Source organism: Lepidochelys olivacea (genome assembly GCF_965140295.1).
Source record: "Lepidochelys olivacea isolate rLepOli2 genome assembly, chromosome: 2".
Taxonomy (NCBI): Eukaryota; Metazoa; Chordata; order Testudines; family Cheloniidae; genus Lepidochelys; species Lepidochelys olivacea.
The window spans coordinates 477,373-490,596 of record NC_140412.1 but is presented as its reverse complement, the minus strand read 5'-3'; the positions used below and the strand labels follow the sequence as shown (position 1 = coordinate 490,596).

The 13,224-nt window shown below is 48.5% G+C and overlaps 1 protein-coding gene across 20 annotated transcripts in view; it reads left to right on the top strand.

Moving 5' to 3' along the window:
• SCRIB (scribble planar cell polarity protein) overlaps positions 1-13,224 on the top strand; it is a 237,931-nt gene that overhangs the window by 147,162 nt on the left and 77,545 nt on the right. For 16 of the 20 annotated variants that reach the window (XM_084621786.1, XM_084621790.1, XM_084621785.1 and 13 more), the window contains one exon: positions 991-1,059. The exons of the other annotated variants lie outside the window; for them this stretch is intronic. In XM_084621786.1, coding sequence (XP_084477912.1) covers positions 991-1,059 — 69 coding nt within the window. The remainder of the gene's footprint in view (positions 1-990; positions 1,060-13,224) is intronic. 20 annotated transcript variants of the gene reach the window in all.

Here is a 13,224-nt window from a genome sequence, read left to right as displayed (position 1 = left end):
CAGAGGTTTTGGGAGGATAAATACATGGAAGACTGGAAGATGCTCAGATTTTAAAAATTTATTAAAGCGAATGTTAAAAAATTATATAATACAAGGTTAAGAAGAGAGTGTCTATACATCTGGGTATAGTGCCTAGATTATCCACGAATACAAAGTTGTTTAAAAGTCAATTGCAGTGGGGGCCGTATAAGGGCGTAAGATCTTGTCTACGCTTAAAACGGTGCAGCGGTTTCTCTGTAGCACTTGTGTGTAGACACTACAATTGCTGACAGGAGGGGTCTCCCATCCGTGTCGGTACTCCTCCTCCCCAAGAGGCACCACTGCAGAATTCTCCCGCTGACTGAGCGCTGTCTACTCTGGGGGTTAGGTCAGTTTCGCTGCATCACTCAGGAGGATTTTTCACGTTCCTGAGCGCCATAGTTGTATCTACCTCATTTCGTAGCACAGACCAAGCCTAAGACAGAGAGAGTGAGGAAGGTTCAAGGCTCTCCCCCTTCCCCATCTCTTTGGATCTTTTGCTTTCTTGTTGCTGGTCAGTGAGTGGGGTTGGGAACGTGTCGTCTCCCTCTTCTCCAAGCAGCAGAGACTCAGAAGGGGCCCTGGGACAGAAGGAATTGTCTGCGCTATGGCCTTTATCATTTGCTGGAGAGGAGCTGAGGCCTCTAACTGAGTTATGGGATGAATAGAGGCTATTTTAGGGCTTTGATTCAGGCAGGGGAGGCAGTCTTGCCCCAGCAGCTGGGCATGGAGCTTGGGGTAGCGCTGCTCTCTTGTTCCCCATGCTGGCTGTGCTTTCCTGCTGTGTGGCAGCTGTTCCTGGGTCCAGTGCTGGTTCTGCTCCCCGACTGTGTGGTGGCTGCTCCTGGCACCAGTCCAGTTGCCAGCTCTGCTCCCCTGCTGCATGGCCCCTGCTCCTGGGCCCAGGGCCAGGTCAGATGCACAGGAGCTGCAGCTGTGCAGTAACTGCATAGTTTTGTCTGTGTTTTTCAGGCTCCAGCAGGCGAGTCTGAGCCTGGGAGCTCCAGGCGGGATGCCTCTTACTCACCGAGCAGCCAGCAGGTGAGTCCCTCACATACAGGGCTGACAGTTTGGGGAAGGGCAGGGGGTACCTCAAGGGCAAGAAGGTTTCACTATGGGAGGGTGGAACAGGAGGACAACTCTCTGTGTTTTGATTACAAAACTAGAATGATATAAAATTACCATGGCACACATTACATGGATTAAAAACTGCTAACTGATAGGTCTCAAAATGTAACTGGGGAATTGTCATTGAGCAGGGATTGATTCTTGTCTTTAGGCTATTTAACGTTTTTATTATCAGTGACTTGGAGGAAACAAAAAATCATCACTGATAAAGTTTGCAGATGACACAAATATTGGGGGAGTGGTAAATAATGGAGAGGACAGATCCTTGACTCAGAACCATATGGATTTACTGGTAAACTGGACACAAGCAAACAATATGCATTTTAATATGGCTAAATGTAAATGTTTACATCGAGGAACAAGAATGTAGACCATTATATTTATAGGAAGGCGGACTCTATCCTGGGAAGCAGTGACTCTGAATGAGGCTTGGGGATTGTGGTGGATAATCAGCTGAACATGACCTCCCAGTGTGATGCTGTGGCCAAAAGAGCTAATGTGATCCTTAGATCCATAAACAGGGAAATCTCGAATAGGAGTAGAGAGGTTATTTTACCTCTGTATTTGGCACTGGTGTGACCACTGCTGGAATCCTGTGTCCAGTTCTGGTGCCCACAATTCAAGAAAGGTGTTGATATACTGAAGAGCACTCAGAGAAGAGCTACAAGAATGTTTAAAAGATTACAAAACATGCCTTATAGTGATAGTTGCAAAGAGCTTAATCTCTTTAATTTAACATAAAGATTAAAGGATGACTTGCTTACAGTCTATAAGTATTTACCTGGGGGACATTTGTTTAATAATGGGCTCTTCAATCTAGCAGAGAAAGGTCTAAGATGATACAATGACTGGAAGTTGAAGCTAGACAAATTCAGACTGGAAATAAGGCATAAATTTTTAACAGTGAGGGTAACTAATCCATGGACCAATTTACCAAAGGTCGTGGTGGGTTCTCCATTACTGACAATTTTTAAATTAAGATTGGCTGCTTTTCTAAAAGATGAGTTGTAGGAATTATTCTGGGGGAGTTCTATGGCCTGTGTTATGCAGAAGGTCAGCCTAGTATCACAGTGGTCCCCTCTGACCTTGAAAATCTATGAAACCCTTCTCTATGCCAGTCGTTATTTTGTGTCTTTCAGTCATGGCTCCTATTAGTCATCTCCTTTGTCAGGTAAATAACCCTAATCGTTTCAAAATCCCTTCTTATGAGAGTTCTTCCAGGCCTCCAGTCATTCCCTACATCCATTTTGAGCCCCTTTGATTTCTGATGGTTCCTTTCTTGGATATGATGATCAGCGTGGGGTGCAGTGTGTAAATGCAAGCTATCCCATCAATTTATTCAACAGCATTAGAATAGTCTCCAGCCCGTTCACTGTGCACCAGGACTTCAGCAGCAGCCCACTGAACAGAGATGTTTTTCTTTAAGCACTTACCCCTATATACTCTACTGCTGGTGCACATGCACCCAGTACACTCAAGATCAGATTCCTTTGGGCAGGAATGTCCATGGGGGGACGTACCTGTGCCCGAAGTGTCGTCATGCCCCCAACAAAGGGCATAAAGTGTGGGGCAACCCCTGTTCTGTCTCATCACAGTTTCAGAGCATCTCTGCTCACTGTGGTTTATCCATTGTTTTGTAAATAGTTGAAAATAGACACGTTCTTAGCAGTTACTGGTTAGTGTTAGTTTGGTTTCGATAGTGTTCCTTTTCTTCTTAATGAGAAGGAATCTTGTTTGTTCTTCAAGAGATGTCCTTATGAGTATTCCAGTGTGGGTGCGCACACACTTCATACACCTGAGACCAGAAGATTTTTGTTTGCAGTTTCTGCTGGTCCAGGCCTGCAGCCTTCCCTTCCTTGTGCTCTGAACCAAGGATATAAGGGACAGTGCAGACCGATCACCTTTCCCGTTCCTTTCTACTACCCATGGCCTGAGATGGAACCTCTTCAGTATGTGCAGCAATAGCTAGCTTCTTCATCATCAAACTGTAAATAATTTGAACACTATTTTAGTTTTTAGTCAGTTTTATAGTTAGATATGTATAGTGAACATAAGAACATAGGAACAGCCATACTGGGTCAGACCAAAGGTCCATCAAGCCCAGTATCCTGTTCTCTGACTGTGGCCAATGGCAGGTGCCTCAAAGGGAATGAACAGACAGGTTATCATCAAGTGATCCATGCCCTGTCACCCAATCCAGGCTTCTGGCAAACAGGGGCTAGGGACACCATCCCTGCCCATCCTGGCTAATAGCCATTGATGGACCTATCTTCCATGAATCTATCTAGCTCCCTTTTGAACCCTGTTATAGTATTGGCCTTCACAACATCTTCTGGCAAGGAGTTCCAGAGGTTGACAGTGAGTTGCGTGAAAAAATACTTTCTTGTGTTTGTTTTAAACCTGCTACCTATTAATTTCATTTGGTGTCCCCTTGTTCTTGTATTATGAGAAGGAGTAAATAACACTTCCTTATTTACAAAAAGAACAGGAGTACTTGTGGCACCTTAGAGACTAACAAATTTATAAGAGCATAAGCTTTCCTGGGCTACAGCCTACTTCATCAGATGCATAGAATGGAACATATAGTAAGAATATATATATATATATATATATATATATATATATATGCATTGCATTGCATCCGAGAGTGCTAAAGGAGTTGGCGGCTGTGATTGCAGAGCCATTGGCCATTATCTTTAAAACTCATGGCAATTGGGGGAAGTCCCGGACGACTGGAAAAAGGCTAATGTAGTGCCCATCTTTAAAAAAGGGAAGAAGGAGGATTCTGAGAACTACAGGCCAGTCAGCCTCACCTCAGTCCCCGGAAAAATCATGGAGCAGGTCCTCAAGGAATCAATCCTGAAGCACTTACACGAGAGGAAAGTGATCAGGAACAGTCAGCATGGATTCACCAAGGGAAAGTCATGCCTGACTAATCTAATCGCCTTCTATGATGAGATTACGGGTTCTGTGGATGAAGGAAAAGCAGTGGATGTATTGTTTCTTGACTTTAGCAAAGCTTTTGACACGGTCTCCCACAGTATTCTTGTCAGCAAGTTAAAGAAGTATGGGCTGGATGAATGCACTACAAGGTGGGTAGAAAGTTGGCTAGATTGTCGGGCTCAACGGGTAGTGATCAATGGCTCCATGTCTAGTTGGCAGCCGGTATCAAGTGGAGTGCCCCAAGGGTCGGTCCTGGGGCCGCTTTTGTTCAATATCTTCATTACTGATCTGGAGGATGGTGTGGATTGCACTCTCAGCAAATTTGCGGATGATACTAAACTAGGAGGAGTGGTAGATACGGTGGCAGGTAGGGTTAGGATACAGAGGGACCTAGACAATTGGAGGATTGGGCCAAAAGAAATCTGATGAGGTTCAACAAGGATAAGTGCAGGGTCCTGCACTTAGGACGGAAGGATCCAATGCACCGCTACAGACTAGGGACCGAATGGCTAGGCAGCAGTTCTGCAGAAAAGGACCTAGGGGTGACAGTGGACGAGAAGCTGGATATGAGTCAACAGTGTGCCCTTGTTGCCAAGAAGGCCAATGGCATTTTGGGATGTATAAGTAGGGGCATAGACAGCAGATTGAGGGACGTGATCGTTCCCCTCTATTCGACATTGCTGAGGCCTCATCTGGAATACTGTGTCCAGTTTTGGGCCCCACACTACAAGAAGGATGTGGATAAATTGGAGAGAGTCCGGCGAAGGGCAACAAAAATGATTAGGGGTCTGGAACACATGACTTATGAGGAGAGGCTGAGGGAACTGGGATTGTTTAGTCTGCAGAAGAGAAGAATGAGGGGGGATTTGATAGCTGCTTTCAACTACCTGAGAGATGGTTCCAAAGAGGATGGTTCTAGACTATTCTCAGTGGTAGAAGATGACAGGACGAGGAGTAATGGTCTCAAGTTGCAGTGGGGGAGGTTTAGGTTGGATATTAGGAAAAACTTTTTCACTAGGAGGGTGGTGAAACACTGGAATGCGTTACCTAGAGAGGTGGTAGAATCTCCTTTCTTAGAAGTTTAAGGTCAGGCTTGACAAAGCCCGGGCTGGGATGATTTAATTGGGGATTGGTCCTGCTTTGAGTAGGGCGTTGGACTAGATGACCTCCTGACGTCCCTTCCAACCCTGATATTCTATGATTCTATGATATATATATATATATATAGCCTCTGAGGCTAGCGAAATCCGCCAGGAAACGCGGGACCCGCGGAGGCTAGGACAGAGCTTTGTCACAATACATACATACAGAGAAGGTGGAAGTTGCCATACTAACTGTAAGAGGCTAATTAATTAAGATGAGCTGTTATCAGCAGGAGAAAAAAACTTGTGTAGTGATAATCAAGATGGCCCATTTAGACAGTTGATAAGAAGGTGTGAGGATATTTAACATGGGGAAATAGAGTCAATATGTGTAATGAGCCAGCCACTTCCGGTCTCTATTCACACCCAAGTTCATGGTATCTAGTTTGCAGCAACTGCTGAGCTTGAATTCATATGCAAACTAGATACCATGAACTTGGGTGTGAATAGAGACTGGAAGTGGCTGGCTCATTACACGTATTGACTCTGTTTCCCCATGTTAAGTATCCTCACACCTTCTTGTCAACTGTCTAAATGGGCCATCTTGATTATCACTACACAAGTTTTTTTCTCCTGCTGATAATAGCTCCTCTTAACTAACTAGCCTCTTACAGTTTGTATGGCAACTTCCACCCTCTCTGTATGTATATATTGTGACAAAGCTCTATCCTTGCCTCCGTGGGTCCTGCGTTTCCTGGCGGATTTCACTAGCCTCAGAGGCTCACTGTGACCCTCCACGTAACCCTTCTCTCTCTAAAGACAAGGGTCACAGTCTACTGAGCCATTTTCATCATAAGCCAGCGAGGGAGGTGAGGAGAAGTTATCCTTCCTTGCACAGTCTCTGTTGTCTCCCAGTCTCAGTGATTAATCAGGCGGAAAAGGGGACGGGGAGCCCAGGCCCACCCTCTACTCTGGGCTCCAGCCCAGGGACCCGAATAGTATCAGCTATGGTAGCTGACCTTTTAGAAACATGACATGTACAATTCCCTGGGCTACTTCCCCCACAGCAGCCCTCATTTCCTCAAGCTCCACTTCACCCTTACCTCAGGGCCTCCTTCCTTGTGCCTGATATGGTGTGTACTACTCAGCCTCTCCAACAGTGCAACTTCCTCCCACAGCTCCTGACATGCACACCCACCTGACTAAATGGGAGGCTTTTAACTAGTTTCAGCCAGCCCTGATTGGCTTCAGGTGTCCCAATCAACCTAGCATTCTCCCTGCCTTCTGGAAAGTTCTTAATTGTCCCCAGGTGTCTTACTTGACTTGGAGCAGCTGCCATTTCACTTATCCTGGTACCAGGGATTTGTTTAGCCTGGAGCTAATTTATCTATCTCCCACTATTTTTCTGTAGCCATCTGGCCTTGCCCCGTCACATATCCCCGCCCCTCTACTCAACACCGTAGATTTGGCAACTTGGGACGCCAGGCAGTATGCTTGTGACAAACCATCAGCGTTGCCATGGTGGCATCCAGCCCTGTGCCGTATGCAGAACTGGAATGGTAGGAGGGATAAGAACCACCTGGTGACCCTTGCATTCTTTTCCTTATTCCGCTGCATCCAGTGGAGGGGTGCCTGATCTGTCACAAGAGTAAATCGCCGGCCTAAGAGGTAATAATGCAGTGTCTCCATTTGACAGCAAGGCATTTTCTTTCGACTACTGCGTATTTCTGTTCTCTTGGGAGAAGCTTTCTGCTTAGGTGGAAGATGGGGTGTTCCTCTTCTCCCACCAATTGCGACAGAACTGCCCCCAACCCCACCTCAGAAGCATCTGTTTGTAAAATAAATTCCCTGTTAAAGTCCAGGGCTGTGAGTACGGGGTCATTACAGAGGGCCGTCCAAAGGTCTGTGAATGCCCCCTCTGCTGCGTCGGTCCACTTTACCATGTCTGGACCTCGGGCCTTCACCAGGTCTGTTAGGGAACTTGCCCTAGTGGCGAAGTGGGGAATAAAACGTTGGTAGTAGCCTACCATGCCTAGGAACACACGGATCTGCTTCTTTCGGGTCAGCCGGGGCCAATTTTGAATTGCCTCTAGCTTATTCGTTTGGGGTTTCATTATGCCCCTTCCCACAATATATCCCAGGTACCTAGCCTCTGCTGGCCCTATGGCACATTTAGAGGGATTAGCAGTGAGGCCAGCCCGCCTTAAGGTGCGCAGTACTGCCTCAACTTTCTCCAAGTGGGTTCCCCAGTCTGGCATATGGATGATGACATCATCTAGGTATGAAGCTGCATAACTAGTATGGGGGCGCAGCAGCTTATCCATGAGGCGCTGGAATGTGGCTGTGGCCCCCATGTAGCCCAAAAGGGAGGACGGTGTACTGGAATAGCCCATCCGGGGTGGAGAATGCTGTCTTTTCTTTAGCTTCTTTGGTCAGAGGAATCTGCCAGTACCCTTTTGTCAGATCCAGTGTAGTCAAGAATCGGGCACTACCCAGTCGGTCAACCAGTTCGTCGATGCGTGGTAGGGGGTATGGATCAAACTGGGATATTTCATTCAGTCGGCGAAAGTCATTACAGAGTCTCATGGTACCGTCAGGTTTAGGCACTAGAACAACTGGACTGGACCACTGACTGTAAGATTCTTCAATAACCCCTAATTCTAACATTTTCTTTACTTTGGCCTTGGTTTCTTCTTTTTTGGCTGCTGGAATTCAGTAGGGTCTCAATGTTACCTTGGCTCCGGGGATTGTGTGAATATGGTGCTAGGTTTTAGTCGTCAGCCCTGGTTTTGTAGAGAACACATCTCGGTTGCGATTAATCATGTCATAGAATCATAGAATAACAGAGTTGGAAGGGACCTCTGGAGGTCATCTAGTCCAACCCCCTGCCCAGAGCAGGACCAATCCCCACTAAATCATCCCAGCCAGGGCTTTGTCAAGCCTGACCTTAAAAACTTCTAAGGAAGAGGATTCCACCACCTCCCTAGGTAATGCATTCCAGTGTTTCACCACCCTCCTAGTGAAAACGTTTTTCCTAATATCCAATCTAAACCTCCCCCACTGCAACTTGAGACCATTACTCCTTGTCCTGTCATCTGCTATCACTGAGAATAGTCTAGATCCATCCTCTTTGAATCCACCTTTCAGGTAGTTGAAAGCAGCTATCAAATTCCCCCTCATTCTTCTCTTCCTCAGACTAAACAATCCCAGTTCCCTCAGCCTCTCCTCATAAGTCATGTGTTTCAGACCCCTAATCACTTTTGTTGCCCTTCGCTGGACTCTCTCCAATTTCTCCACATCCTTCTTGTAGTGTGGGGCCCAAAACTGGACACAGTACACCAGATGAGGCCTCACCAATGTCGAATAGAGGGGAACAATCATGTCCCTCGATCTGCTGCCCCTTCTTATACACTCCAAAAGGCCATTGGCCTGCTTGGCAACAAGGGCACACTGTTGACTCATATCCAGCTTCTCGTCCACTGTCACCCCTAGGTCCTTCTCAGCAGAACTGCTGCCTAGCCATTCGGTCCCTAGTCTGTAGCTGTGCATTGGATTCTTCCATCCTAAGTGCAGGACTCTGCACTTGTCCTTGTTGAACCTCATCAGATTTCTTTTGGCCCAATCCTCCAATTTGTCTAGGATTTCTCAAATGTCAGCGCCATCTTTAAAGCAAAAGGAGGAGGCCGTCTTTGAAAGAGACATGTCAGCTGCCTCGATCTTTTGGATTGGCGTCAAGTTGGATGATCTCACTTGCTCGTGTAAGTTATCATCCTGGGGAAGTGTCTCCTGCATGACTAAGCATGCCTCTGAATCGTGCCAAGGTTTTAGAAGATTGATGTGGTAAATTTGCTCCAATTTCTGACGGCCTGGCTGCTGCACCTTATAGTTCACCTCTCCCACGGCTTCGGTTACTTCGTAGGGTCCTTGCCACAGGGCCAACAGTTTACTTTCTGCTGTGGGCACCAGTACCATCACCTGATCCCCTGGTTGGAACCGTCGAAGCTTCGCTTGGTGGTTATAATGGGTTCTTTGGGTCTCCTGTGCTCTCTCCAAGTGTTCCCGTACAATGGGCGTAACTCAGGCTATCCGATCTCTCATCTGCAGTACATGCTCAACTGTGTTCCTTCCGGGATTTGGCTCCTCTTCCCAGGCTTCTCTGGCTATATCCAATATGCCCCGAGGGTGGCGCCCATATAGTAGTTTGAATGGAGAGAAACCCGTGGAGGCTTGCGGAACCTCCTGGATGGCGTATATGAAGTAAGGCAATAAGGTATCCCAATCTTTCCCATCCCGGCTCACCCCTTCCCTGATCATGGCCTTGAGGGTCCTATTGAACCTTTCCACAAGGCCATCTGTTTGCGGGTGGTACAGAGGTCCATAGGGCTTGTACATGGAGCAATGAACAGAGATCTTTCATCAACTTGGACACGAAAGGTGTCCCTTGATCAGTCAATATCTCCTTGGGTAGCCCAACCCAGGCAAAGATCTGTACTAGCTCCTTAGCTATTGTCTTGGAAGCTGTGTTGCGCAGGGGAACAGCTTCCGGGTACCGGGTTGCATAGTCCAGTACAACAAGCACAAGTTTGTGGCCCCGAGCTGTCTTCTCTAGGGGCTCTACCAGATCCATGGCTATCCGTTCGAAAGGAACCTCTATTATTGGAAGAGGTATCAAAGGAGCCCGCAAGTGCCGGCGAGGGCTATGTAACTGACACTCTGGACAAGAGGTGCAGTGTCGCCGGACATCTTCATGTACTCTTGGCGAGAAGAACCTCCGCAGGATCCGTGCCTGGGTTTTCTCTACCCCTAGGTGTCCTCCAAACAGGTGACTGTGGGCGAGACTCAATATGGGTTTTTGATGTTTTTGTGGCACCAGAAGTTGTTGTATCTCTTGCTCCTGCATTTGCACCACGTGGTACAGGAGATCTTTCTTCACTATAAAGTAAGGTCCGGGACCCCGGACCTTCCCATCCACAGGTATCCCATTGATTTCGGCCACCTCTTTCCTGGCGTTATCATATCTGGGGTCCTCCCCTGGGTCCCGCCCAAAAGTCTTTCTCCTAGGACTAACCTGCCCAAGCTCCCAGGGGCCGGCTTTGGCTTCTTCCAACAGTTTGCCGCCGTCATGGCTGGGGGCAGCCTCTGGCTCACCTTCTGTGGTGCAAGTTTCTCTGTTGGCTGCTTGCGTCCATCAGCCTACTAGGGAGGTCTTCTGGCCCTGGGTCAGGATCCGGGTTCCCAAGGCCTTCACGGCCTTCCTCTCTTTTTTTGTCTTCTGGGTCTTTCGGGGGGCCGAGAACAGATCCTGAGAAATCTCAGCGAACATCGGGGGTTGACATTCCCGCAGTGACGAGTCGCTGTCCTCAGCGTCCCCACCTCCCTCCTAGTCTCCGGGGGGGAGTATATTATCAAACCCTGGATAGTCCCTCCCAATGACTACAGGATATGGGAGTTTAGGAACTACGCCCACGGTCACCTCAATGGGGTTTCCCTGAACCTCTGTCTCCACTGTGATGGTGGGGTAATGGCTCATGGTCCCATGCATGCACGTCATTGCTGCGTGTTTGGCTTGTAGCAGCTGACTACTTTTTACCAGCTTACCCGATATGAGGGTGATAGCACTCCCAGAGTCCACAAGCGCGGTAGTCTCAGCTCCATTTATCCTCACTGGCCTGGTGTAATTATGCGGGGCTAATGCGACCCCCGCGAGGTGGATAAGGGAGCATGGGACCTCCCAATCCCCCAAATTACATTGCATAGGCTCCTCGGTGCTGGGACACTGTGCTGCTATGTGTCCCCACTCCCCACATGCATAACATCTATAATTGCTTTTAATCACTCCCTTATCCTGGGGGTTAGGGGGTTTAGTCCTGGGGTTCCCCCCACTCAGGCCAATCCCTTCCTTCTGGGGTCCCCGCTGGTTTTCGCTCCCCACTTCTTCCACCTAGGACTCCCTGGGGGTTTGGCTGCCCAACCTTCGAGGGTTGGGGTCGGGTGCTTGCTTCAAAAGGGGCCTTCCTTGAGTAGTCGGGTCAGTTCCCTGGCTGTCATCCATCTTTCTACCAGTGTGATCGTCTCGTATGTGGATGGATCGTTCTGGCCTACCCATTTGCGGAGATCTGGCGGCAGTCCCCGCATGTAATGGTCTATGACCAGGGTCTCCAAAATCTCCTCTGGCGTGCACGCCTCGGGCTGTAAACACTTCCATGCGAGGTGTATGAGGTTGAATAGCTGGGACCTCAGGGTTTGTTCTCCTGGTATTTCCACTCATGGAACCTCTGGGCCTTTACTGCTGCCGTTACCCCTGATCATGCTAGGATCTCTGCCTTCAGACGGGTATTGTCAGTGGCATCCGTGGCAGGCAAGTCAAAGTCGGCCTTCTGGGCCTCTCCACACAAAAAAGAGACGAGAATGCTGACCCACTGCTCCTGGGGCCACGCCTCACGCTGAGCAGTCCTTTCGAATGAGAGGAGATATGCCTCTACGTCATCTCCTTACGTCATCTTTGGCAGACAACCCGTGGCCCTCAGGGCTCGCGTCCTGTCGGACCCCCGGGCCTGGGTGGTGAGGATCTTCAGCTGGTCCACCACCTCTCTCAAGAGGGCACGATCTTGGGTCGCCTGGCTCATCAGTAATTGATTGGTTTCCTGCTGTAGCCACATAGACTCCTGTTGTGCCATTGCCTGAACCCGGATGGCCTCCTGTTGGGCTGCCGTGGCTTGTACCAGAGCTCTTACCACCTCCTCCATTGTGGTACAAAGCAAACAAACAAACCAAAACAAAACAAAAAAATCCAAAACCCCAGTGCACTTTTTTTTTTTAAACCTTTTTCTTCCGCCACTCTGTGAACGAATTCCCACTCCTGGCACCAGTTGTGACAAAGCTCTGTCCTTGCCTCCGTGGGTCCCGCGTTTCCTGGCGAATTTTGCTAGCCTCAGAGGCTCACTGTGACCCTCCACGTAACCCTTCTCTCTCTAGAGACAAGGGTCACAGTTTACTGAGCCATTTTCATCATAAGCCAGCGAGGGAGGTGAGGAGAAGTTATCCTTCCTTGCACAGTCTCTGTTGTCTCCCAGTCTCAGTGATTAATCAGGGGGCAAGGCGGGGGGGGAGCCCGGCCCACCCTCTACTCCAGGCTCCAGCCTAGGAACCCTAACAGTATCAGCTATGGTAGCGGACCTTTCAGAAACATGACATGTACAATTCCCTGGGCTACTTCCCCCACAGCAGCCCCCACTTCCTCAAGCTCCACTTCACCCTTACCTCAAGGCCTCCTTCCTTGTGCCTGATACGGTGTGTACTACTCAGCCTCTCCAACAGCGCAACTTCCTCCCACAGCTCCTGAAATGCACACCCACCTGACTGACTGGGAGGCTTTTAACTAGTTTCAGCCAGCCCTGATTGGCTTCAGGTGTCCTAATCAACCTTTAGCCCGCAGAAGAGAAGAATGAGGGGGGATTTGATAGCTGCTGATAACTCAGACTAAAGTTTTCTAAAACTAAAGTTTTCTCTGAGGCAGTGGCCTAGATGAGCTATCAGGGCTACATAGTCTTTCCATATCTTGACAAATGGCTCCTGGTAGGTCACACTGACAGGAGGGCTGGTCGGCTATTCAATTCCTTGTTCAAAGTCTTGCAGCTGTGGGGGTTCGTACAAACAGAGAAAAGTCTGTTTTATCCCCCACGAGGACAATAAACTTTATCGGGACTCTGTTTCTGCAAGAACCTTCCTCTTAGGTTTCAAACTATGCACAACCTAATTCTTTGATTTCCTGCAGACCAAGGACTACAGTGTAAATATGCCTATTGCTTCTAAGTCATATGGCACACCCTTTGCCATGCTTCATCTACATTGCCTGCAGGCCTGGCTCAATTCAGTCCACTCGCCCAACAAACCACATCAACTCCAATGTGACCATTCCTACCAGGATCACCTCCACCTTCGTTTGGTGATCAAACCCAGATAAGGTACGACTGGGAATTCCCTTATCCACTGCCACTGTCACCATTGTACATGAATGCATCCCTTCTGGGGTGGGGTACCCACCTGAACAGTC